The sequence below is a fragment of the Anomaloglossus baeobatrachus genome, chromosome 11 (assembly GCF_048569485.1).
Source record: "Anomaloglossus baeobatrachus isolate aAnoBae1 chromosome 11, aAnoBae1.hap1, whole genome shotgun sequence".
Taxonomy (NCBI): domain Eukaryota; kingdom Metazoa; phylum Chordata; class Amphibia; order Anura; family Aromobatidae; genus Anomaloglossus; species Anomaloglossus baeobatrachus.
In genome coordinates this window covers 167,573,772-167,599,719 of record NC_134363.1, presented here as the reverse complement: position 1 = coordinate 167,599,719, position 25,948 = coordinate 167,573,772, and the positions used below count along the sequence as shown (strand labels likewise).

Genomic DNA, 25,948 nt, shown 5'->3' with positions numbered 1-25,948 from the left:
CTCCTTGCTCTCCTAGTTACAGCACACATCGGGTTAATTGCCTGATGTGTGCTGCAGCTATCTGTGCACAGAGCAGGAGCCGGCAGCACAGGCAGTGAGAGCGGAGGAGGCTGGTATCAAAGGTAAATATCGGGTAACCAAGGACAGGGCTTCTTGGTTACCCGATGTTTACATTAGTTACCAGCCTCAGCAGAAGCCGGCTCCCTGCTCACTGCACATTAGTTGTTGCTGTCTCGCTGTCACACACAGCGATCTGTGCTTCACAGCAGGACAGCAACAACTAAAAAATGGCCCAGGACATTCAGCAACAACCAACGACCTCACAGCAGGGGCCAGGTTGTTGCTGGATGTCACACACAGCAACATCGCTAGCAACGTCACAAAAGTTGTTCGTTACCAGCGATGTTGCTAGCGATGTTGCTTAGTGTGACGGGGCCTTTAGAGAGTCATCCGGCTGGAGAGCCACTGGAGCCCAGACGTGGACAAAAGTGAATGAAGTAAGGGGGAAGGAGACACAAACCCTGAAGCTTGAGTAAGAGATCCAAGATAGTGGAGGGCAACAGGTCAAGGAGTAGTACCCCAAACTGAGAAGGTCACATCTGTCATAATGGTGTGAAGAATAAAAGTGAGCATTTCTGGTTGGCTAATAGAGCTCTGGTGTTGCATGCGTTTTGAACAGTCTACGACTACTGCTAGCAGAGTGGTGGACATTGGCCTGAAGAAACCAGTAAGTGTCATGCACCCCACACAGTCACATTCGTACACCACACAGAGCCCCTTTGGTGAAGGAGTGCTGCTTCCGTCCGGCTTGGGGCCGCCACCATCCTTCTTTAACACAGAATGAGCAAGTATAAGCGCCTTCACCAAGTGATCAGGCACCTTCTTTCATTTACAAAAGGAACCACAGCCACACCATGATTTACCAGACATATGTGTAGATAATAACCATTATAGTATGCATAGAATCCTGGATGGGGACTGAGGATAAGTCGTAATTAAATAGCAAATAAAGAGAACCATACGACCAAAATCCAAAGTGCAAAAAGTGAGATCTTTATTAGTAGGGGTGGGTGCAGGGCGGCACAATACAAGTGAGGGCACGGACAATAAAACACTGACCATATATAAACAATTAGTCAAATAGATGATACATCCATATAGAGATCACATAACCTCAATCATTATGCATATAGGAAACCAATTGGAAATCCGTACTTCAGAATTGGAAAAAATAGAAAAAATATATACAGATATCAACGGAGTAGAATATATCATCACAAAGGGGGAAATTTAAACATATATCCCATGTATCAGGGTACTCAATTGATTCCAGTGTATACGCATTTTCAAGGGAATCCCAAAATATGCATATTGATGATGAGATCTCACTGTATATATAACCTGTATTGACATCAATCTGTGACTGACACAGTAAGCATCAAATCTGTACTACAAAAATATAAAGATGTCAACAGATTAAATTGCATCATCAAAAAAAGGGGGGAAATTTCCCCACATCTCCCATACATCAGGGTATCCAATTGATGCCAGTATATTGATAATTTCAAGGGAATCCCAAAATATGCATGTTACAGATGTAATCTTTACTATGTACAGTCTGCACTGACATCACTCTGTAGCAACCACAATGGGCATCATTGACAGACTGTGGTCATAGCTACGGTCATGAAATGCACACAAATTATATATGGACATGTATACGTATAACACCAATCAGGAAAGGCTATACCATTGTGTGTACTAAAAGAAAGAACCTTTTCTATATATCTTATTAGTGTGAGTCCCCACTATTGTAGCTGAGGTACCTGTATGTAAGGGGAACCTCACACAATTCGTACCAGTTATCCGATATAGCACTATACCTGAAAGAATTGGTGGTCAGTGGGTGTTGTCCGCGTCCTTCCCGACGGCCGTTTCGGCGAGAAGCCTTCGTCAGGGGGACGCGGACAACACCCACTGACCACCAATTCTTTCAGGTATAGTGCTATATCGGATAACTGGTACGAATTGTGTGAGGTTCCCCTTACATACAGGTACCTCAGCTACAATAGTGGGGACTCACACTAATAAGATATATAGAAAAGGTTCTTTCTTTTAGTACACACAATGGTATAGCCTTTCCTGATTGGTGTTATACGTATACATGTCCATATATAATTTGTGTGCATTTCATGACCGTAGCTATGACCACAGTCTGTCAATGATGCCCATTGTGGTTGCTACAGAGTGATGTCAGTGCAGACTGTACATAGTAAAGATTACATCTGTAACATGCATATTTTGGGATTCCCTTGAAATTATCAATATACTGGCATCAATTGGATACCCTGATGTATGGGAGAGGTGGGGAAATTTCCCCCCTTTTTTTGATGATGCAATTTAATCTGTTGACATCTTTATATTTTTTTAGTACAGATTTGATGCTTACTGTGTCAGTCACAGATTGATGTCAATACAGGTTATATATACAGTGAGATCTCATCATCAATATGCATATTTTGGGATTCCCTTGAAAATGCGTATACACTGGAATCAATTGAGTACCCTGATACATGGGATATATGTTTAAATTTCCCCCTTTGTGATGATATATTCTACTCCGTTGATATCTGTATATATTTTTTCTATTTTTTCCAATTCTGAAGTACGGATTTCCAATTGGTTTCCTATATGCATAATGATTGAGGTTATGTGATCTCTATATGGATGTATCATCTATTTGACTAATTGTTTATATATGGTTAGTGTTGTCCGTGCCCTCACTTGTATTGTGCCGCCCTGCACCCACCCCTACTAATAAAGATCTCACTTTTTGCACTTTGGATTTTGGTCGTATGGTTCTCTTTATTTACCTTCTTTCATTTACAGAGGATGAGCAAGTATAAGCGCCTTCACGGAGTGATCAGGTACATTCCTTCATTTACAGAGGATGAGCAAGAATAAGGACCTTCACCGAGTGATCAGGCAACTTCCTTCATATACACCAAGTGACCAAATATAACCCTCAACCATAGACGTGTGGTGGCAATCCTAGAATTCTTACTCTTGAGGCAAGACAGTCTAGTAACCGGCACATTTACCCTAAATCTTGGGTGAGGCATGGCCTCCCAGACGCAGTCGCTCCGTTTTGCTTTCAGCAGCTGCCATTTCTTTTTAACCAGAGATAAATGGTGCATACTTTGTATGGCCGTAGAGCCCCTAACAACAAGATGCCTTCATTTCTCCGTATTCTTCCTCGAATTTGCTTTTGGAGCTTTTTTAGACTCTAATTAAAAAGGGAAAAAAAGAAAAGTTAATTTCCTTGTAAATGAATGGTATACATTACTCTCCCCTTAGTATTTGGTCCTTGCGGCCGTGTGGCCCATTGTTCGCGGTACAGTATGGGCCGCTTGCACAGACACTATTTTTTTTTTTTGGTTACCAGGGAAATGAATAGCGAGCCGATTCCAGGCCTCTCTTTGCATCCTGTATAAAATGTCTTTAAAAGCTGCTTAATTTGTAATCTTCTTCTAAAAGAGAGAAAAAGCCATTAAGACGTCAGTCCCCTGAATGAGCCTTGTGTCTGTGTGTGTTTATTTTAATTTATTGAATACAAATTTTTCGTAGCCTTTTTTTTTTTTTTTTTTTTTTTTCCCTAAAAAGGTCTGGAGAGAGAGAGAGAGAGAGAGGGTAAAAAAAAAAACAAAAAAAAAAAACCCACCCACTTGAATAGCTAATTCTCCAAAACGGCAATTCTGCGTAATTTCACCATGAATGGTTCAGGACGAACATTAATTGTCAACATACACCCCCTTGCGATAATGCAATTTTTATCTCTTAAATCGTTTTGCGAGCGGCAATTAATTGCATCAAATAATAGTATACATTTTATACATTTAGCATAACAGGAACAATTACGGTTCTCCAGAATAAAAGAAGTGGAAGCACAAAAAAAGAGGTTTTCAAAGCTAGTATTTTTATGTTTTAATGGATTTATTTTTCTATTTTCCATTTTATTTTTTTTATAATTTAAAAATAACTTTTTTTGTGAATTTATTGCAACCTAAAACATGGCAGTTTCCATTCATAACTCATATTTCCTTTTTAAGTGAAAAATCATTACATGTCGATTATGCTCTACCTCAAAAATACTGCACTTAATAAAGATCTGGGCTGAAATGTACAAGTTTTTAGTTTAGTATCTTTGTGCTATTGCTAAACGGAAGCCTAAAAATTTGTAAAATTTAATAAAAAATTCATAACCTTTTTAAAGGTACATGAGAGAAGCCAAACACTTTTATACCTTCCGGAAGTAAAACTATATTTTATCCATTCATTCTCCCTTCTAAGTAGGTTACTCTTTGGAGGAAGGTTTTTTCAGAAAATAAGTGTTTGCTAGTGAGGTCCTATCAAAGGAGGAGGAGGAGAAATTTTTAATTTTTTTTTTTTTTTTTTTGTAAATTAAACTCTACCTCCACCAGTTTTCCTTGCTCCTCTGATTCTGCAACTTTTTTTTTTCTTCCTTCTGTTCCCCTCCATTCCAAAGATACGCCCAACTGAAATAATGATGCAAAATTTCCCTTCAACCGCCTAAGCATATGCCACAGATTTCCTCAGGGGTGGGGCCGAGTTTTGATTGGCCAGCTTTAGGTTAGAAAAGTTAAATAAGAAGTTCTGTGATATACATCTAAGTGGTTAAAGTGGAAATTTTTCTTTTAATTCCAGGGTATCGTAACCTTAAAATAGTGGGGCAAGGAGAAAACCTGTTCCAGAATCAGTGGCCCAGTGGAAATTGGAAGAGGTGTACTCAGGTTACAATTAAAAGAATAAAAAAAAAAAAAAATCAGTGAAAAATCTTCTTAACCTCTTAAATAAGGTTACCTCATATTTTGGGAACCTATACCCCAAACCTTCCTTCTATTTCTTGGGCAAAATAATCCAGTAGATCCTAAAATATATGTAGAATGGTACAGACACCCTGGAGAGAGTCTGTGTGTGTGGGTTTTTGGGTGGGATGTGTGACACTTTTTTTTATCTTTCGGTTGGTGTCCATCACCCAGTTGCCGGTCCCCTTCGTAGACACAGTAGACAAACGCATAACACAGAGGTTCTCATGACAAACCAAAGTTGAATAGTTTATTTTTCTTTTCACCGTTATGACAGACATGACCTCACTCCTACTGTTCTGCTGGCTCTGTATTTTGGGGTACCACTTCTCAGCCTGTCCCTGATATCTTGGACCTCTCATCCAGAAGCTGCCAGGCCTATGCCTCCATTCCCCCACTGTTCTTCACTACTGTACACTTCTTTGACCCGACGATTCTCTAGTCGCTTGACTCGCCTAAGCCTATCGAGGTGAGCTGTAGGCTTCTGACATTTAGGAAGTTACCTAACCGGCTCTTAGTCCATGGCATGTCTTTAGTCCTCAAACCCTTCTGCAGAACGGACTCCCTACAATGCCTGTCTCTCTAGCCAACCCACTGGCCATCTGTCATGCCTCCTATTTCTCCTTACATCTAATGTCGCACTTTTCCTAAAAGGCCGCTACATTGTCTTGGCTCGGCTACATCGGGGACCTGTACTTCACTAGCCGCAACGGTACTTAGTACCTAAAAACGCATTGCCTTGGCAACACAGACAATTGACATAAAACAGTAGCGGGGAGGAGATTGTCCACCTTCTACGCATAAATGCACATTTACGAAACTAAAACATAGTCAAAAGTTGTGATGGAGTATCTGGTGCCGATTTCTTTACCAATTGGTAAAATGATGGGGCACACACGCAAACCCAATGGCTATTCTCCTTGGAGACTGAATACAAAGAGGAACTCATCTTTAGTCTTCGAGGAGAGCACTTCTGGTGCATTTTAACCCTTTTTGCAGGTCCTAGCACTTATGCCCCAATGATCTAAAGGCTGCTTTACACGCAGCGACATTGCTAGCGATGTCGCTGGTGAAAGCACCCGCCCCCGTCGGTTGTGCATCACGGGCAAATCGCTGCCCGTGGCGCACAATATCATTAGTCCCTGTCACACGGACTTGCCTGCCTAGCGCCGTCGCTGTGGCCGGCGAACCGCCTCCTTTCTCAGGGGGGCGGTTCGTGCGGCGTCACAGCGACGTCACACGGCAGCCGTCCAATAGATACGGAGGGGCGGAGAGCAGCCGAAAGAAAGGGACGCCCACCACGTTGCCGGAGGACGCAGGTAAGGTGATGTTCCTCGTTCCTGGGGTGTCACACGTAGCGATGTGTGCTGCCTCAGGAACGACAAACAACCTGCGTCCTGCACCATCAACGATATTTAGGATTATAACGACGTGTCAACAATCAACGATTAGGTGAGTAATTTTGATCGTTAGCGGTTGTTTGTACGTTTCACACGCAACGTCGTTGCTAACGAGGCCTGATGTGCGTCACGAATTTCGTGACCCCCAACAACATCTCGTTAGCGATGTCTTTGCGTGTAAAGCCCCCAAAAATTTTTGAAGTGTCAATGTGACATGTCAAAAGTTTATAAGGTAACTGCGTTTTCAGAAGACTCTTTGGACCTTACTTAAACACTGATGCCTCACTTGTCTTCCAATTTATGTTAAGATGACTTTGACGGTGATCAAAGCAATCGCTCTGTGCCGAGTTGATCATTCTCGATTCTAAATGAACTATTATTGGATTCTTTCTGGTCGTAAAAATTGACCCGGCCTCGGTTTGTGTCTTTTTGGCTTTGTTGTAACTTTTTTGCCTACTCTAATATATAATTTTATGTTTTTATATAATCCACTTCATCAATTTTCTATTTGAACATTTGGCGTAAATGACATATTCACTATTAAAGCGATCTTTATTTTGATTCTAGCTGACTTCTCCAGCCTTCATAATGCTGTCTTTGAAATCCTTTTATATTGGATACAAAGACGACTACATTCTTAGAATGTTTAATTTTTTTGCTCTTTTCTTCCATTCCTTTCATGTAATGAGTTTTTGTTTTTTTTTTAATCTTTATATTTCAGATGACTATCTAAATCAATGTTTTCATAATTTGTTTGTGACTATACGGAACAGAGTTTCTAAAATGAGATGGAAGAAAGAGAGCAAGTGACACTTGCGTCTAATAAACAAACTCCAAAATTTTACTAAATATTTTTTTTTTCAAAGGCTGAATATAGTCAGATAAAGCTTGTAAAATCAAGCACTTTTGCAATTTTACTAGTTATTAAATTTTGCAGCGGTTTTATTTACAAATCGTTGCCTAGGAGACAGACCTATACCACTGCTATCTAGCTTTGTAAGCACTGTGCTGAAGCTGGCTGTAATTAGGATAGAACAGCATGGTCAAGCAATGCTGGCTAGCTTCAAAGCAGTGCTTACAAGCTTAATAGAAAAGTGCTTGTAAGCACTGTGCTGAAGCTGGCTGGAATTAGGATAGAACAGCATGGTCAAGCAATGCTGGCTAGCTTGTAAGCACTGTTCTGAAGTTGGCTGGAGTTAGGAGAGAACAGCATGGTCAAGCAATCCTGGCTAGCTTCAAAGTAGTGGTTGCGAGCTCAATAGAAAAGAGCTTGTAAGCACTGTGTATTGCCTGCGGTCTACCAGCATTGGCCAGTCTCTAAGGTAGCTTGGTGTTTAAATAAAAATGTAATCTGAAGAACTGGATGTGAAGTAGTAAACTTTCTTCCTTTTGAATGATGGTGACTTTGAGGGACTTCCGTTGCTTTGTTTTTGAGTTATAGTTGTTTTGGTCTCCATAATGAATGGTAGACCCATCGCTTATGTGCAGAGGGGTAAGATCCGGAGCTCCCCATTCACAAAGATCGGGGCAAATTCCAGAAAGTAACACCTAGTCTGAGACACTCTACACGGAGAATGGGAACTTTCTACTCACCTGTCCCTGGCGTTGCTGTCCGTGGTGCTGATCTTTGGTCTCCGGTCCTACCGACTCCCCGCTGCTGCTGCTTCCGGCCGCTGTGAAGTGAATTTTCAATGAGCATAATGAGTGGCGGTCGGCAGCAAGTGACAGCAGCAGCAGAGACAGGAGGGCTGGAGAAGGTGAGTAAAGATTTGGTTTTTTTTCTCACAGACATATGTCTTCTGTCCGGTGCGTGTCACATGGAACAAATCCGTGTGGTCCGTTTGCGTTCCGTGTGACACGTTTGCATTCCGTCTGACACCCGTGATGCCGGAGAGAAAACTGACATGTCGGCGTGAGAAACACACGGACACACGTAAGTACGGAATGGAGACACGTTCCATGCGCAAATACTTACGTGTGTCCAAAACCATAGGAATACCTAGGTCTACATGTGTGCGTGTCTCTGGTACATGAGAAAACTGCCAAAAACATATCGGAGGCACGTACGTGTGAAAGAGGCCTAATGGATAGTAGAGTCGTCACTAATGAGCAGAGGGGTATTATTGGGAGCCCCTATTGAGAGAGATTGGGGCAAATTCCAGAAAGGAACGCCTTATAGGAGACGCTCTGCCTCGAAACTTCGGTTGCGTTCTTTTTTTGAGTGATGGCTTTTTTGGTCTCCATAATGGACAGCAGAGCCATCACTCATGAGCAGAGGGGTAAGATTGGGAGCGCCCCCCCCCCATTCAGAGAGATCAGGGCAAATTCCAGCCAGTAACACCTAGTCTGAGAGACTGCCTCAAAGCTGAAGGTTATCCAACTTACAAATGTGGATATCGAAGTTTTTGGTTTTTTGTTTTTTTTTGGTCAGTTGGTCTTTGCTTTGGGAAACCTTTTGAGTGTTTTTGGTGTTAATAGCCATGTCTACAATTTTTCCATAGTAGAGTATCATACTGTGTGTGCCGAACTTCAATAAATGGCATCATTGTAGAGACATGTCATTGGTCTCCTCGGTGGTACATAGGCCGGCCACCGGGCTTCTGCGTGTGGATACGGTACTGGATGCAGCATGCTCTTGACTCCTGCTCTACACTCAGAGTTGAACGATGTGTCATCTTGTCTTCCTTTTCTTTCAGGTTCTGATATGGCGGTGTTCTGTCTCCTCTGTGGGAAGCGCTTTCAGACTCAAACTGCTCTCCAGCAACACATGGAGGTCCACGCAGGAGTGCGAAGTTACATCTGCAGCGAGTGCAACCGGACTTTTCCCAGCCATACGGCACTAAAACGGCACCTTCGCTCACACACAGGTAGGAAATGTTCCAGCACCATGGACAGCACCGCTCAGAATTTTGCTGCTTTCGATCGCGCGTTGTCCATTGATCTATCATCCAGTAGATCTTCTGCTTTTTTTGAAGAGAAGGTTCGCCTATTTTAAAAAAGGCTCCTAACTTTTTGCAGTCATTAGCCACTAGACTGGATATTCCTCACGCAGTTCCATCCACACTACTTGGTCAGACAACTTGCTCCCCCCAAGCTTTGCTTGTATAGTTTATGCTTTTACCCTAGTTGTCTACTGATGGGAAAAAAAAACGGAATATGGTTTGAGGAAAAATATAAACTATTGCAACATAGACTTGGCATCAATCATTTTGCAGTCCAGACCAAAAGCAAAGACGACACGAATCTTCGTAGGAGAACCAATAATTCCACCTCCCCTAATGTTGAGGTCTCCTTACAACCGATGACCTTTTTTTTTTTTCCCCAACATCTGATGATATTAACAGTTTGCAATTAGTATTATTCTAGTCGTTTATGACACTGGCATAATTCACGGCAGGCAACTCTTTATTCGCCACCACTGACCAGCGCTCGACATTTTTTTTTTCTCCTGGCGAGAAGGGTAGGAAGTGTAAAATAGGTAGACAATTGATCCCCCCTCCTTGTCTTGTGCTGCAGAGCGGCGCGTGCTTTCATTAATAATGCAAGAGGTGTCTTCAGCATGCGTGCCCAGTCTGTGTGCTTAACATCAGCAGCTGTGTTTGATAGCAAAGCCACTGTCAGCCTCCTGGCATTGATTTAGAGGGACTCTTGATGTACTATCATAATAGCTGTGCTATAGGAGCGAGAAGGAGCTGTGGGTTACCGCCTTTCTTCTGGCCACAGGGGTTAGACCCATTTTATAACTAAAATGTAAATCTTTTGCATGGATAGTGAATCCAAATGTGCCTAGTCTTGTTTTAATTGCCCTCGCTGATGCATAGATCATGGGCTATAATGCCGTACATTGCCCATTGGGCACTGGTGGCCGATTCCTTCTTGACGGTTGCCCTACTTGCACGGCCATCGGCACCATGCACATCCTTCTGAACTTCTTCGAAACTTTTTTCTTTATATTAGTCCATCAACTGAAAACACATATACGATGTATCACTTTTCTTAATTTTGTCCCATTAAAACAATTTAATCCCAGTTGGTGCATCCCAAAAGGACTTGATTGTTTTGCTAAATGCTTGTATTCCACATGCATCATCTTTTCTTACAAATGTGTTGTGAAGTCCCTCTAGAAATATATGGATTAATTGACAAGGAGAATGGTAAAACATAGTTATTATACTGATGTGAACCCTACACAATCGGCAAAGAGTTTATATATGGAGCTTATGGATTCCATAGTTTAACCCTCACAGCCCTTTCTTGGGCAAGTCATCCAGACAGATCCATCCTATCCATCATGGCACACATATTGCCATTTATTTAAAGAGGACCAACCACCAGGATTTTCCTATATCTGATAGGTGGGTTGGGTTTTGCTAGTTATTCCCACCCGTCTGCATGCCTGCCCTTCGTTCCCCCTGCCCTTCGTTCACCAACCACCAGGATTTTCCTATATAAACTAAAGCCAGTGCTATACTGGCACCATCATGTTGATTCTATACATACCTTTAGTTGTGAGATCGGATGTATACTTTCTGAAATATAGGCAAGTAAAGTTTGTGAAATGCACTGTTATTCCGTTGCACCTATCAATCAAATATCGAATAGGTTGGTTGAGTTTTCCAAGTTACTCCCGCCCCTGCCCGTTCCTCGCCCCTGCCCGTTCCTCGCCCCTGCCCGTTCCTCGCCCCTGCCTGTTCTCGCCCCTGCCATTCCTTGCCCCTGCCTGTTCTTTCCCCTGCCATTCCTTGCCCCCTGAAATAACAGACAGGGGAGGGGGAAGGACAGGCGGGCAGATAGCGATGGGACGGGACTAACTAGCAAAACCCAACCCACCTATTAGCTATTCCGTTGCACCTATCATCAAATAACAGTGCATTTCAAAAATGTTATTTGCCTGTATTTCGGAAACTATACATCCGATCTCACAACTACAGGTATGTATAGAATCAGCATGATAGCGCCAGTATAGCACTGGCTTTAGTTTTATATAGGAAAATCCTGGTGGTTCGTCCTCTTAAAAGCCTTCCATAATTTACTACTTTTCACCCTATCTTTCTCCAATAATGACACTTGATTGTGCCAATAAGTGTTGCCATATTGTTTTTCTTTCGAATTGACTTCTAGGAAGATGGACACTTGACAAGCTCAACATTCCTGAATACCCTCTTCTCTTGTATACAGAAACATCCTAAAATAACTTTTTAAATATAATTTTAGCAGTAATGTACTGGGGAAACCTTCAACCTTCAACTATTCTGAATGTTTGGTCCAGTGAGTTGGCAATTGGGAGCAGGAAGGAAAGCTGAGGTCTTCTGGGGTGGACTTAGTCATGTATTATTTTTGTACATATTCCCATTCCCTTTATTTCCCATCCCTCGGTTGAACATGATGGATAAGGGTGGGTTTTAACCATGTAAAATTTATAATATGACTTCCTATCATCAGCCATTGACCCAAGATGTTGGGGTGCATGTGTGAGGAAGGTCACCGTATGCAAAGATATTTGTCGTCGACATGTTCATTTGGACAACCTCTACAACTCCTGACTCCTCTATGAATAAGAGGTTTGTCCATGTGTTCTCCATTGGGAGACCAGAGAAAGTCACTGCTAAACTTCTCTAGCCCATGACTTATCAGCCTGGATTGAATTTAGCTGTCCACCCCTCCATCTTTCCCAACGTTCTTGGTTAGGGTGACCTCCGTTGGCTGACTTTAATGGGGGTTGTCCACTACTTTGGCAACACATTCTGAATTACTCTATATAAAATAAGAACTGTCTGGACTCTTCGCAGCTGCTGCGATTCCAGTGAGGTTGGCACAAAGTCTCCCAGGGCTTGCGTGACAAAGCACTCAGTGGCCACTAATGGGTCGCTTCACTTTCTCTTCCTTTGGAAGAAGTGGACATCTGGAAGACGTCTGAGAGCAGCAGCAGCTTAATTCCTCCAGATGTCTTTGAAGGAAGTGAGAGTGAAGAAGTCACTAATTGGCTGCCGGGCTCATGTGACATTATAATGTCAAGTGATCCCTGGGAGATTTGGCACCAAGATTGCTAAAACAGCACCAGAGGAGACTACAGGTTGTTTTTATCTAACAACATGGAAGAATATAGTAATTGAAAGGGGATTGTCAACCCTTTTCGTGTGTTTTGGGCCATTTAGCAAATGGTTCCATCATATGTATGAATTCTCAATGAACCCCTTAAAAATCTCTTCCCAGGTGCTGATGCTCTTCAGCTCTTCATCTCCGTTCTCCAGTGCAAACACTTGTTTAGCGCAGTCACAAGAGGCCGATTTATGCATCGCTTGATCTTAATTATGTATTGAAGTCTATTAACAATTACACACCCTGGATAGATTAGGGGGCCGCCTTTTAATATTTGCAGCCGTGTTCCACTTTCTGATCTACTCCTGGATACGGATGATTAGAAGTACCTGTAAAAAAAAAAAAAAAATTTATTTATTTATTTTTTTTTTTTTAATCAAATGTTTATAGTGGTGAAGCTGGAAATAAGGAGCGTAATAAAAGAATACAAGTAGATAGCGCCCGTGTAACGGGGAGTACAATTTATGCAGAGGCACAGCCGCGGTCTGACACCAGGATAATGAAAAAACGTAGGTCATTGCGGATGACTTAAAGTCTCCGGGAGTCGGAGAAAATGTATGAAGCAACGAGAACATTACACGCTTGGCAGGCCGGCCGAGGAAAAAATACAGGCGCCCTTGTTCCCCCGCCGTAAACGCAAGGGCCTCCGATCCGCAGCCCGCAGAAAATTGCAATTACAGTGACAAGTGGAATCAGTAATATTTTAAATATTCATGAGCTGGGGCTGCGGTGATCAATCTGGTTTTATTGTCCTTGCTCTGCCTTCTGACATAAATAAAGAGCCACGGGCCTGTCACCCTCTTTATTATATTTTCCGTCTGTAGTCTTGGCTGAATGCAGGAGAGGATGTGTGCCACATAAACAGGGTGTGGGCATGTGTCATTGTGCTCCGGCTGCACACGCATGAGCCGACCATGATCCCTGGCTCGCCAACATGTGTGAGTCCTGTACTGGGCGTCATAGACAGATATAGATATCAGGATGCTGCTAATATGTGACGAAGCGTCCATTATCCCTCGCTATATGCACGTGTGTTTAATTGTATGTAATACACAGGCATTATGACTGCTCTCGTATCACCAGAGCGTTGGCCAGTGCTACTAATCCTGTCTGATAATTGGAACGTCTAGTGAGTCCCATCCAATACATAATCAATTATTAATTATTATTTAGCTATTTAAAATATATATAATTTAATATATTTATATAAATATTCATTTTGTATATAAAAGATGATATATATCATTTTATATACAAGATAATCATTCTGTGTGTATAGACACTACACTTGTTATATATCTATAGATATAATTATGTATATAACATACCATTTTTTACATTTTACATAATAGTTATGAAATATATATATAAAAAATTCTCTTCTCTCGTCTTTTCTCGGCTTTTCTCTCTCTCTCCTCTCTCTCCTCTCTCTCCCCTCTCTCTCCTCCCCTCTCTCTCCTCTCCTCTCTCCTCTCTCCTCTCTCCTCTCTCCTCTCTCCCCTCTCCCCTCTCCTCTCTCCTCTCTCTCCTCTCTCTCCTCTCTCTCCACTCTCTCCACTCTCTCCACTCCTCTCTCCACTCCTCTCTCCACTCCTCTCTCCACTCCTCTCTCCACTCCTCTCTCCACTCCTCTCTCCACTCCTCTCTCCACTCCTCTCTCCACTCCTCTCTCCACTCCTCTCTCCACTCCTCTCTCCACTCCTCTCTCCACTCCTCTCTCCACTCCTCTCTCCACTCCTCTCTCCACTCCTCTCTCCACTCCTCTCTCCACTCCTCTCTCCACTCCTCTCTCCACTCTTCCCCTCCTCTCTCCTCTCTTCCCCTCCTCTCTCCTCTCTTCCCCTCCTCTCTCCTCTCTTCCTCTCCTCTCTCCTCTCTTCCCCTCCTCTCTCCTCTCTTCCCCTCCTCTCTTCCCCTCCTCTCTCCTCTCTTCCCCTCCTCTCTCCTCTCTTCCCCTCCTCTCTCCTCTCTTCCCCTCCTCTCTCCTCTCTCTTCCCCCTCCTCTCTCCTCTCTCTTCCCCCTCCTCTCTCCTCTCTCTTCCCCCTCCTCTCTCCTCTCTCTTCCCCCTCCTCTCTCCTCTCTTCCCCCTCCTCTCTCCTCTCTTCCCCCTCCTCTCTCCTCTCTTCCCCCTCCTCTCTCCTCTCTTCCCCCTCCTCTCTCCTCTCTTCCCCTCCTCTCTCCTCTCTTCCCCTCCTCTCTCCTCTCTTCCCCTCCTCTCTCCTCTCTTCCCCTCCTCTCTCCTCTCTTCCCCTCCTCTCTCCTCTCTTCCCCTCCTCTCTCCTCTCTTCCCCTCCTCTCTCCTCTCTTCCCCTCCTCTCTCCTCTCTTCCCCTCCTCTCTCCTCTCTTCCCCTCCTCTCTCCTCTCTTCCCCTCCTCTCTCCTCTCTTCCCCTCCTCTCTCCTCTCTTCCCCTCCTCTCTCCTCTCTTCCCCTCCTCTCTCCTCTCTTCCCCTCCTCTCTCCTCTCTTCCCCTCCTCTCTTCCCCTCCTCTCTCTTCCCCTCCCCTCCTCTCTCTTCCCCTCCTCTCTCCTCTCTCTTCCCCTCCTCTCTCTTCCCCTCCTCTCTCTTCCCCTCCCCTCCTCTCTCTTCCCCTCCCCTCCTCTCTCTTCCCCTCCTCTCTCTTCCCCTCCTCTCTCTTCCCCTCCTCTCTCTTCCCCTCCTCTCTCTTCCCCTCCTCTCTCTTCCCCTCCTCTCTCTTCCCCTCCTCTCTCTTCCCCTCCTCTCTCTTCCCCTCCTCTCTCTTCCCCTCCTCTCCTCTCTCTTCCCCTCCTCTCCTCTCTCTTCCCCTCCTCTCCTCTCTCTTCCCCTCCTCTCTCTTCCCCTCCTCTCCTCTCTCTTCCCCTCCTCTCCTCTCTCTTCCCCTCCTCTCCTCTCTCTTCCCCTCCTCTCCTCTCTCTTCCCCTCCTCTCCTCTCTCTTCCCCTCCTCTCCTCTCTCTTCCCCTCCTCTCCTCTCTCTTCCCCTCCTCTCCTCTCTCTTCCCCTCCTCTCCTCTCTCTTCCCCTCCTCTCCTCTCTCTTCCCCTCCTCTCTCTTCCCCTCCTCTCCTCTCTCTTCCCCTCCTCTCTCTTCCCCTCCTCTCTCCTCTCTCTTCCCCTCCTCTCTCTTCCCCTCCTCTCTCCTCTCTCTTCCCCTCCTCGCTCTTCCCCTCCTCGCTCTTCCCCTCCTCGCTCTTCCCCCTCCTCGCTCTTCCCCCTCCTCGCTCTTCCCCTCCTCTCTCTTCCCCTCCTCTCCTCTCTCTTCCCCTCCTCTCCTCTCTCTTCCCCTCCTCTCCTCTCTCTTCCCCTCCTCTCCTCTCTCTTCCCCTCCTCTCCTCTCTCTTCCCCTCCTCTCCTCTCTCTTCCCCTCCTCTCCTCTCTCTTCCCCTCCTCTCCTCTCTCTTCCCCTCCTCTCCTCTCTCTTCCCCTCCTCTCTCTTCCCCTCCTCTCCTCTCTCTTCCCCTCCTCTCTCTTCCCCTCCTCTCTCCTCTCTCTTCCCCTCCTCTCTCTTCCCCTCCTCTCTCCTCTCTCTTCCCCTCCTCGCTCTTCCCCTCCTCGCTCTTCCCCTCCTCGCTCTTCCCCCTCCTCGCTCTTCCCCCTCCTCGCTCTTCCCCCTCCTCGCTCTTCCCCTCCTCGCTCTTCCCCTCCTCGCTCTTCCCCTCCTCGCTCTTCCCCTCCTCGCTCTTCTGTGGCGCCCCTGACCTGGTCAGGCACCACTGAGTACTGCACCCATGCTGGGGACAGTACAATACAGGTAATCCAGAAGGCTGACTGGGGTGTGGAACACAGGCGCATAGTGACCAGGTCTCACACATGTACCCATGAGAGGACCCCTGGGGATCCCAGGAGGGGGCAAGCCTTCACCTTCACTGGAATAGTGGAGGGGGTAGAGCCTCCATCTCCTCTCAAGGGGTGTGGTGGAGAGTCTGGTTGCTAGGTGGCGTAGGCAAGAACAGGAGAGGAGGAGCAGTGAGCCAGTTCAGTGTAGAGTCCAGGGAGCTCAAGTGAGGAGCAGATCCCTGGAGCTGTGCAATCTAACAGCGCCCGCGCAGTGGCTACAGACGGGGGAGAACGGTCAACTAGGAGTGCTGCCTGAAAGCCAGCTTCAGCTAGCGAGTGCAACGGAGTGGGAAGTAAGGAGACTGCTAGAGAGCACCAGGCCCAACCGGGCGGCAGATCCCGAAGCGAGGATAGATTCACCTTTCCCTGCTAAACCTGCCGGTGTGGGGCTCTTACAGCCCACACCACAACTACAAAAGCCGCAGCCACGTAACCGCAAGTTAGGGCCCATAGGTCATAGGAGGCAAGAGGCTGGAGTGGCCTGGTCCAGGGAACAAGCACACGGCGAAACAAGAAGGGGAGAGAGGCTTGGAGCATCTTCCCTGGGTGACCCCCATAGGGACTCAAAGTCGGGGTTACCCCAAACCTCCAAGGGCTAAGGAAGGCGAGTCAGTAGTCACCCTCATAAAGTCAGCCTGAAGGATACCTGGTTCCTACCTGGTTCATCTCAGCTACGCCCGGGTTACTCACCCTGCCATCTAATGTGAGTAAAAACCCTGAAAGACATCCTGCCTGTGTGGTCATTCTGCGACTTGTGGTACTACAAACCTACACAGGGCCCTGGGGCTTGCCTCACTCTCAGGAGGCTACTACATCTAACTGCACACACCATCAGCCCCAGGCGACCCTCAACCTGCAGTGGCGGTCCTTACTGGCCGCAATACTGAGAGTGGCGTCACGATCAAAAACAAGAAGATTTCCTACCAGTGACGGAGATCCAGCAACGTGGAGTCCCTGAAGGTAATGCACCGACACTGACACTACACCTGCGGGGCTTCACATCTGGCGTCACGAACAGGATAAGGACTAGACCTGTTCAGACAGGTGACCATGTGCCTAGGCGGTCCGCTTGAAAAATTGGAAGCGCCGCCATATTGCCACCATGAAAAGCGCGCTGAAAAACAACAGCAGCCCGCGCTGGAAGAAGTTACCGCCCACGAAGAGGCGTGGCTACCCAGAGATCCCCTGCAGAGTTCTGACCTTGCCAGCTATGAGAGTGGAAGCGTCGAGAAACGGCGGAACAGAAAGGGAGCCACAAGCCTGCTGCTGGGAGAGGAGCTGCTGAAAGAGGCAGAGCAGAAACTGGACAGCTTGTTACAGGAGGCAGCGAAGAGTCCACGGCTGGGAGATCGTGCAGAAGACGGCGCAGAAGAAATGGCGTCTGACCGCAGGAACCCAGAACCAGGCTCCGCTGCCTGGTGGTATCGGGAGCTGGCCCAGTTCTGTGACCGACTGGAGACCCGGGTCATAGAGCAGATCCGAGAGGAACGCACGGAGCTTCTGGAGATGGCTGCGGCGGTACGGACCTACGAGGAGGGAGCCGCGCGACGCCTGCCAGACCGAGCGGCGACGACGCAGACCCCGATGCTGCTACCGGTGGGTGAGTCCAGAGATGCCCCGGCCAGCGCAAGTGCCCCGACCCCTGCTGCCACGCCCGCGGTCCCAGAAGAGGCGCCCGGCGCGGCGACGCGGGACCAGGCCGCAGCCACGCTAGAAGCGGCCCGCCAAATCCAGGCTGCTGCAGCCATGCCCCGCCTGTCCCGCAGGGCTCCGACCACCACGGCAGTGCTCATCCGTGCTGCAGGTGTGACGCTGACCCAGGCTGCCACCCTGCTAAACCCGGTCCGCCAAGACCCCAACGCAGCAGCGACGCTCGTCCGCGCCGCAAGTGATATGCTGAACCAGGCCGCAGCCCCGCCGGGTGCAGCCCGCCAAGCTACGGTCACTGCAGCGACGCCCGGCTCAGCCTGTACGGACCCCATCGAGGCTGCGACGCTAACTGAGACCGCGGCTGCAATGCCCAGTCCGGCCCGCCAAGAATCGGCCGCAGTGGTGATGCCCACTGAAACGCAAGCTGCAACCGTGATACAAGACCAGGCCGCCGCCATACAGGGCGCGGCCCGCCAAGACCAGGCCGCCGCCATACAGGGCGCGGCCCGCCAAGAAAAGACTACCTCATCATTTACCCCGGCCTGTAAGGCCAGAGCAGACACCGCTCCCCGGTCCACAGAGGTTCCTGATAGGCAGCCCACGGTGGGTGAAGACCCTGCATATTGGCAGATGAGGGCTGACCTGGAGGCCAAATTTCCACAATGGTTGGTGAGCCAATACATACCCCCTCCGCACACCCCAAAGAGTCTCCTGCTAACTCCTGCAGCAGCTACACCAAGGAGTCCCTCACCTGGTCCGGCTGAAGAGCATCCATCCCCGGCACTGCCACAGCTGGAGTGCCAGGAAGAACTAAGGGGGAGAGGAGGCCAGGAAGCAGAAGGGTTGACTCCGACTCCAGTGCCACCCGCAGCAGATGTGTATTCAGAGCCAGAGATGCTGCCCTATTCTCGCTGGGATGAGGAAGACTTGACACCGTCAGCAGATGAAGATCAGCCCAAAGACCTCACCTGGGAGCCTGCAAGCATGAACCCAGCCCGCAAGACACGGCGCAGCAGAACACAGGTTGCTCCAGCACCACAATCCCCAGAGCAGAGGGAAGTCACGGTCAGAGACCTGCAGGAGAAAAGGTGCCTAAGAAGGTCCAAAGCCCAGGCTAGAGGACCCCTTTACAGAGGAATAGTAGAGGACTTCAACTTGAAAAGCGGATACGGCTTTATTGTAGTAAAAGGAATAAAAGAGGGCATATTTGTGAATCGGAGAGATGTTCAAGCCCACCTGCCCAGAGGACATTCAGGCAGAAATTTGAAGATTGGGGACTTAGTACAGTTCACCTTACATCAAGGAGAAAGGGGCTACTATGCCTTAGATGTAGCACCATGTCCCAGACAAGAAAGACAAGAAAGACAAGAAAGACAAGAAAGACAAGAAAGACAAGAAAGACAAGAAAGACAAGAAAGACAAGAAAGACAAGAAAGACAAGAAAGACAAGAAAGAAAAGAAAGACAAGAAAGACAAGAAAGACAAGAAAGACAAGAAAGACAAGAAAGACAAGAAAGAAAAGACAGAGATAAAGAAACAGATACAGAAAAGGAAACAGATGAAGACCAAGAACAGAAAGATAAAGATCCTACAGATGAAACTACCTCAGAGGATGACAAGGAGCAAGAAAGTCACAGGTGCCGGTGCCCTACATGCCCACGCCCTGGTGAAATGGAGGAGTAGAGTAGAGAAAAGTAAAGTAAAGTAAGAAGAGAAGTTAAAGTTTTGAAAAGTTTTGTTTTGCAACGTTTAAGCATGTGCCCACAAAAACTATTGTGAGAAATAAACTTTAAGGCTATGAACTTGCTATAGCCACAAACTCTCGCAGTGTAAATAGTTACACCAGTGGCACCACCACCAGGGCCAGCCTGTTTAGGGGCTTGGCTCGTCTGCAACCAGGGGGGGCCCGTCCGTAGAAAAGGGCCTTGGCTCACCTGCGACCAGAGAGCACGCCCGTTTATGGGGCCTTGGCTCACCACCACAAAGAGGGTACCTGGTCAGCACCAACTGTGGAGGCCGCCTCTGCATCCTGCCAGAAGAGGCTGACGGCGCGGATCCACCAGGCCAGGTATACCCTGAAACCACCAGCCCATGAAAGCCGCCTCTACATCCTGCCAGAAGTGGCTGAAGTCGCGGCCAACGGGAGAGGAAGATTGGAGGAAAGGTCTGGGGAAACGGATGGCCCAGACCTGGTTACCAACAGGACCGGTGACCTGCCTCCTGAGAGGGTTTTGGGTGGGTTAACGGACTTGTGGGTGGAGGGTGGTGATGTCTGATACCTGGTGGCTTTTAAAAATGTTTTACATGTTTTAATGTTTTATGCATTTTAAAATGTTGTCTTGCAGCCCGAGGACGTGCTGGTGATAACTAAGGGGGAATGTGGCGCCCCTGACCTGGTCAGGCACCACTGAGTACTGCACCCATGCTGGGGACAGTACAATACAGGTAATCCAGAAGGCTGACTGGGGTGTGGAACACAGGCGCATAGTGACCAGGTCTCACACATGTACCCATGAGAGGACCCCTGGGGATCCCAGGAGGGGGCAAGCCTTCACCTTCACTGGAATAGTGGAGGGGGTAGAGCCTCCATCTCCTCTCAAGGGGTGTGGTGGAGAGTCTGGTTGCTAGGTGGCGTAGGCAAGAACAGGAGAGGAGGAGCAGTGAGCCAGTTCAGTGTAGAGTCCAGGGAGCTCAAGTGAGGAGCAGATCCCTGGAGCTGTGCAATCTAACAGCGCCCGCGCAGTGGCTACAGACGGGGGAGAACGGTCAACTAGGAGTGCTGCCTGAAAGCCAGCTTCAGCTAGCGAGTGCAACGGAGTGGGAAGTAAGGAGACTGCTAGAGAGCACCAGGCCCAACCGGGCGGCAGATCCCGAAGCGAGGATAGATTCACCTTTCCCTGCTAAACCTGCCGGTGTGGGGCTCTTACAGCCCACACCACAACTACAAAAGCCGCAGCCACGTAACCGCAAGTTAGGGCCCATAGGTCATAGGAGGCAAGAGGCTGGAGTGGCCTGGTCCAGGGAACAAGCACACGGCGAAACAAGAAGGGGAGAGAGGCTTGGAGCATCTTCCCTGGGTGACCCCCATAGGGACTCAAAGTCGGGGTTACCCCAAACCACCAAGGGCTAAGGAAGGCGAGTCAGTAGTCACCCTCATAAAGTCAGCCTGAAGGATACCTGGTTCCTACCTGGTTCATCTCAGCTACGCCCGGGTTACTCACCCTGCCATCTAATGTGAGTAAAAACCCTGAAAGACATCCTGCCTGTGTGGTCATTCTGCGACTTGTGGTACTACAAACCTACACAGGGCCCTGGGGCTTGCCTCACTCTCAGGAGGCTACTACATCTAACTGCACACACCATCAGCCCCAGGCGACCCTCAACCTGCAGTGGCGGTCCTTACTGGCCGCAATACTGAGAGTGGCGTCACGATCAAAAACAAGAAGATTTCCTACCAGTGACGGAGATCCAGCAACGTGGAGTCCCTGAAGGTAATGCACCGACACTGACACTACACCTGCGGGGCTTCACACTTCCCCTCCTCGCTCTTCCCCTCCTCGCTCTTCCCCTCCTCGCTCTTCCCCTCCTCTCTCTTCCCCTCCTCTCTCATATATATATATATATATATATAATATTAATTTAATTTTAGAATTTTCTTTTCTTATTTTGCAACAACAAAAAAAAGTGCAATAGTTAAATTTAATGTATGGGATGCACTGGGGGTTCTATCAAAGGTGTGTGTATGCAGTATGTAATTAAAGTGAGTACACCCCTCACATTTTTGTGAATATTTTATATCGTGTTGACTCTTTCATACATCAGTGTGCAGCTTGTATAACACTGTTAATTTGGTATCTTCTAAAAATCTCAACACGCAGCAATTAATGTCTAAACCGCGGGCTACAAAGGTGAGTACACCTTAGTGGTGCGGATGGCCCGGTATCAGTCACTGCTCTTTGTACAGTGAGTTGCAGCTGTAACCACGCCCCCTTGCACTGACTGACAGCTGGTCCTGTACTGATTCACAATCAGGGCCGGGCCCAGCTAAACAAGAGAAGAGCCTGGAATGCCGGCAGGTGGAGAGATTAGCAGCTCTGCCCAGCGCTCAGAGCACTGATCTGGCGGATATACCGGATATATACAGATCAGAGAAAAGATCTACTGTAGGTTTAACAGTAAATATTAGGAAAAGAAAAAAGCCTAACATATATGTGGTGCGAGCATCATCTGAGGTTGTGAAAGTCACATCAATCATTGATCTATGGATTGGATTCTGTCCCATCCTTTGATATGTAAATGTCTTGTATCTTTAGGTGACCATCCTTATGAATGTGAGTTCTGCGGAAGCTGTTTCCGGGATGAAAGTACACTGAAGGGTCACAAGCGCATCCACACGGGAGAAAAACCGTACGAGTGTAACGGCTGTGGGAAAAAATTCAGTCTGAAGCACCAACTGGAAACACATTACAGAGTTCATACAGGTAAATACTGAACAGTCATTGTGTAACATTGTGATGTCACAGCTCACCTCCTCCCCCTCCTGCACATTGACTGATAACACCTGTATATAGAGTATATAATGATCCACCATTCAGAATAGGGGATGTCAAAGCTCACCTCCTCCGCCTATACAATGACTGATAGTCCCTCATATACAGTAGACAACACAGCATCCACCATTCGCAATAGATGTCTTAGCTCATCTTCTCCTTATCTAAAATAATTGCTAACACACCTAATATACAGGAGATAACACAACGTCCACCATATTTCAATAGGGTTTATCACAGCACACCTCCTCCTGTACAATAGCTAACTCTTCTATATACATTAGATAACACTGGAACCACCATTCACAATAGGTGTCACAGCTCACCTCCTCTTGTAAAATAACTGATAACACCTCTATATACCGCAGATAATATAGGATTAACCATTCACAATAGGTGATGTCACAGCTCACCTCCTCCCTTTTCTCCTGGATGTCACAGCTCCTTTCCTGTATGACAGCTGTGGCATTACCTATTGGTATAATGATGGATCCTATTGTATCTACTGTTTATAGCATGGTGGCTCAGTGGTTAGCACTGCAGTCTTGCAGTGCTGGGGTCCTGGGTTCTAGTCCCACTAAGGAGAACATCTGCAAGGAGTTTGCATGCTCTCCCCGTTTTTGTGTGGGTTTCCTCTGGGGTCTCCGGTTTCCTCCCACACTCCAAAAACATACTGATAGGGAATTTAGATTGTGAGCCCCAATGGGGACAGTGTTGCCAATGTATGTAAAGAGCTGTGGAATTAATAGCGCTATATAAGTGAATAGATATTATTATTAATATTATCAATATTATTATTATTGATATTGATATTATTATTGATATTAATAATTTTATTAATATCAATAATAGTAATAACGTTAATATTTTTTATCAATATAATATCAATAATAATAATCAATAATAATAACAATAATTAATACCTAATAATAATAAAAAATGTGTTGCATCTCATGTTAATCCGGTCTGTGATGATAATGAAACTGCTGAAAGCTCATTTGCACAGCACTGGTAGTGTGTGCTTAGTTTTAGGCCCAGTGGTCAGTGTGAAAATTTATATTTCTGACTTGTTATTATTAATATAGTGACATAAAAAAGTGAAACAAAAATAATCAAAAAGTTTGTATAACTTTTTGACATAAAAACCTGATTTGATGATAAAATTTCAGTCTCATATTTTGTTTTTTTTTTATTAGGTGAAAAACCATTTGAGTGCAAACTCTGCCACCAGCGCTCCCGAGATTATTCCGCCATGATCAAACATCTCCGAACCCACAACGGAGCCTCCCCGTACCAGTGCACCATCTGCCTGGAATACTGCCCCAGCCTATCTGCCATGCAGAAGCACATGAAGAGCCACAAGCCGGAGGACATCCCCGCCGACTGGAGGATCGAAAAGACCTACTTGTATCTGTGCTACGTCTAATGGGGGGAAACCTCTAAACATAAGGGAGGCGTTTTTGAAAGTCATCTTGGGAAGTCCGAGCAATACAAACCTCTAGAAAAAAAAAAAAATAGAATCCACCTAAAAAGCAAAAAAATCAAACACATCCATCCTTATTTGGCTTTTTTGTGTGTGGAAGGCAAAAAGTTATTTTCCAGAGATTTGTGGTGTCCCCCTCCCCTACATTCTATAGGTTTCCAATGTTGTATTATTGTTTTTTGTCCAGATTTAACAAATTTGGAATGTTTTTTTTTGTTAATTTTGTTGGATCAATTCCTAAGCCAATATGGTTTCTTTCTTTTATCTTTTTGGATTTCCAAAAATGTTCACTTAAACGTAAAATAACTTTGAATGTCACTTAACATTTCGTCATTTCGACAGAAGAACAGATATGGCCTTACCGTCTAGATTCTTTTGGAATGAGAAAAATGACCAAACCAGATATAAACTGGATTGTAAAAAAAAAAAAAAAAAAATAATAAAAATGAAAAAAATGTATATATTGTGCTCGATTGTTGAGCATAAACTGTAATACCCCTTGGTATTTACCCTTATTTGTAGCACTGAGGGGAGTCAAAGCTTCCAATTTAAGCTTGCCCTCCATCCACTTAGTTCAGTTTGGACGTATACTTTGTATGTTTCATTAGTTGACTTCCCAATCTTCCTCAAATTTATCCACCAATGATGGAACAAATGTTTTATGATTTTTATTTTTTTTTCCATAATGGCTGGGAAGGTTTTTTTGAAGCTGAGCACTTTGAAAAATACTTTATTTTTCATCATTAAATGAGCAAATTCCATTGACTTGGCTGCAACTGGTAGTCCTGGCAGCAAGGGTTGACTAAATGGGAATTAAAAAAAAACAAAAAAGATGATATTCGCATAAATGTCATATGGTCTAAAAAAAAAAAAAAAAAAAATTTTTTTTTTTTTCCTTTTACTGACCAGAATCAAAACTCTCACCATCACCTCAAGAAAAAATAATAATCATTTTTCTTGAGTTGATTGTCTGGTCAGTACCAATTTAGAAAAATGTTGTTTTTTTTTTTTAAGTTTTGACTTGACACTGACCAAACCTCTAACAATCAACTAAATTTTTAAAAGAAAAAAAATCTCTTCTAAGTTGATGGTGAGAGGTCAGTATCAACAAGGAAGAAAACAAATATGTTTTTTTTTTGTTTTTTTTTTTTAGACCCTATGCCATTTATGTGATTATAATGTTTCTAGATATATTCACATAAATGGTATATGGGGTTTAAAAAAAAAAAAAATTTTCTTCTGAATTGGTACTGACCAGACTGAACCATCAACTCAGAAGAATTTTTAAATATATTTTTTTTTTTGAGTTGATGTGAGAGATTTGGTCTGGTCCGTATCAACTCAGAAGTGTAAAAAAAAATTCTGAATTGGTACTGTCCAGAAACAAACAGCTCACCATCAACTCAGAAGATTTTCTATTTTTTAGTTGATAGTGGGACATTCGGTCTGGTCAGTATCAACTCAGAAGTGTAAAAAAAAAATTATTTTTTTTATACTTTTTTTTTTTTTTTCCTTTTCTTTTTTTAGGCTTTATGACCTTTATGCGAATATCAATTTTTTTTTTTTTTTTTTAAAATTCTCTTCTGAATTGATACTGACCAGACCGAACCTTTCACCATCAGGAGCCACTATTGTAAATGGATGTGTTTGGTTCATTTGTATGTTTCCCGTTTCTCCATTGCAAAAAAACATAACAAATTGAATTCCCAACAAATCCTCTTGTGTGAGACTCGTTTTTTTCAGAGGCCATATGAAATAATAGGGGCTGCTTCTTTTTGTATATATTCTGATTTGTTTAATTTTGTTCTTGTGTTTAGCACATTGTACTTGAATTTTTATTTTTTTTTATTTTGTTTATTGATGACCTCATGTTTAGTAATGCCTAATTTATGGCATTTTTTTTTTTGTTTCTTTTGACACATTATAGGAGAAATGTGCCAAATTAAGAATGGGCTGGATGACGGTTTGTCATTTCTTTTTGAACTTTTTTTTGTTTGTACCAAATATGGTATTAAATCTAGAGTTGACGTGGCCCTTTTGCATTGCGCTTGGGCTTTTTTTTAAT

General features: G+C 45.4%; 1 protein-coding gene across 1 annotated transcript in view; it reads left to right on the top strand.

Annotated features, from left to right (window-relative positions):
* Nucleotides 1–25,027, top strand: part of ZBTB16 (zinc finger and BTB domain containing 16) — a 160,662-nt gene extending 135,635 nt beyond the window's left edge. Inside the window, exons 4-6 of the mRNA XM_075327779.1 lie at nucleotides 8,983–9,153; nucleotides 22,164–22,331; nucleotides 23,597–25,027. Coding sequence (XP_075183894.1) covers nucleotides 8,983–9,153; nucleotides 22,164–22,331; nucleotides 23,597–23,826 — 569 coding nt within the window. The 3' untranslated portion in view covers nucleotides 23,827–25,027. The remainder of the gene's footprint in view (nucleotides 1–8,982; nucleotides 9,154–22,163; nucleotides 22,332–23,596) is intronic.
* The last annotated feature ends 921 nt before the right edge of the window (nucleotides 25,028–25,948 follow it).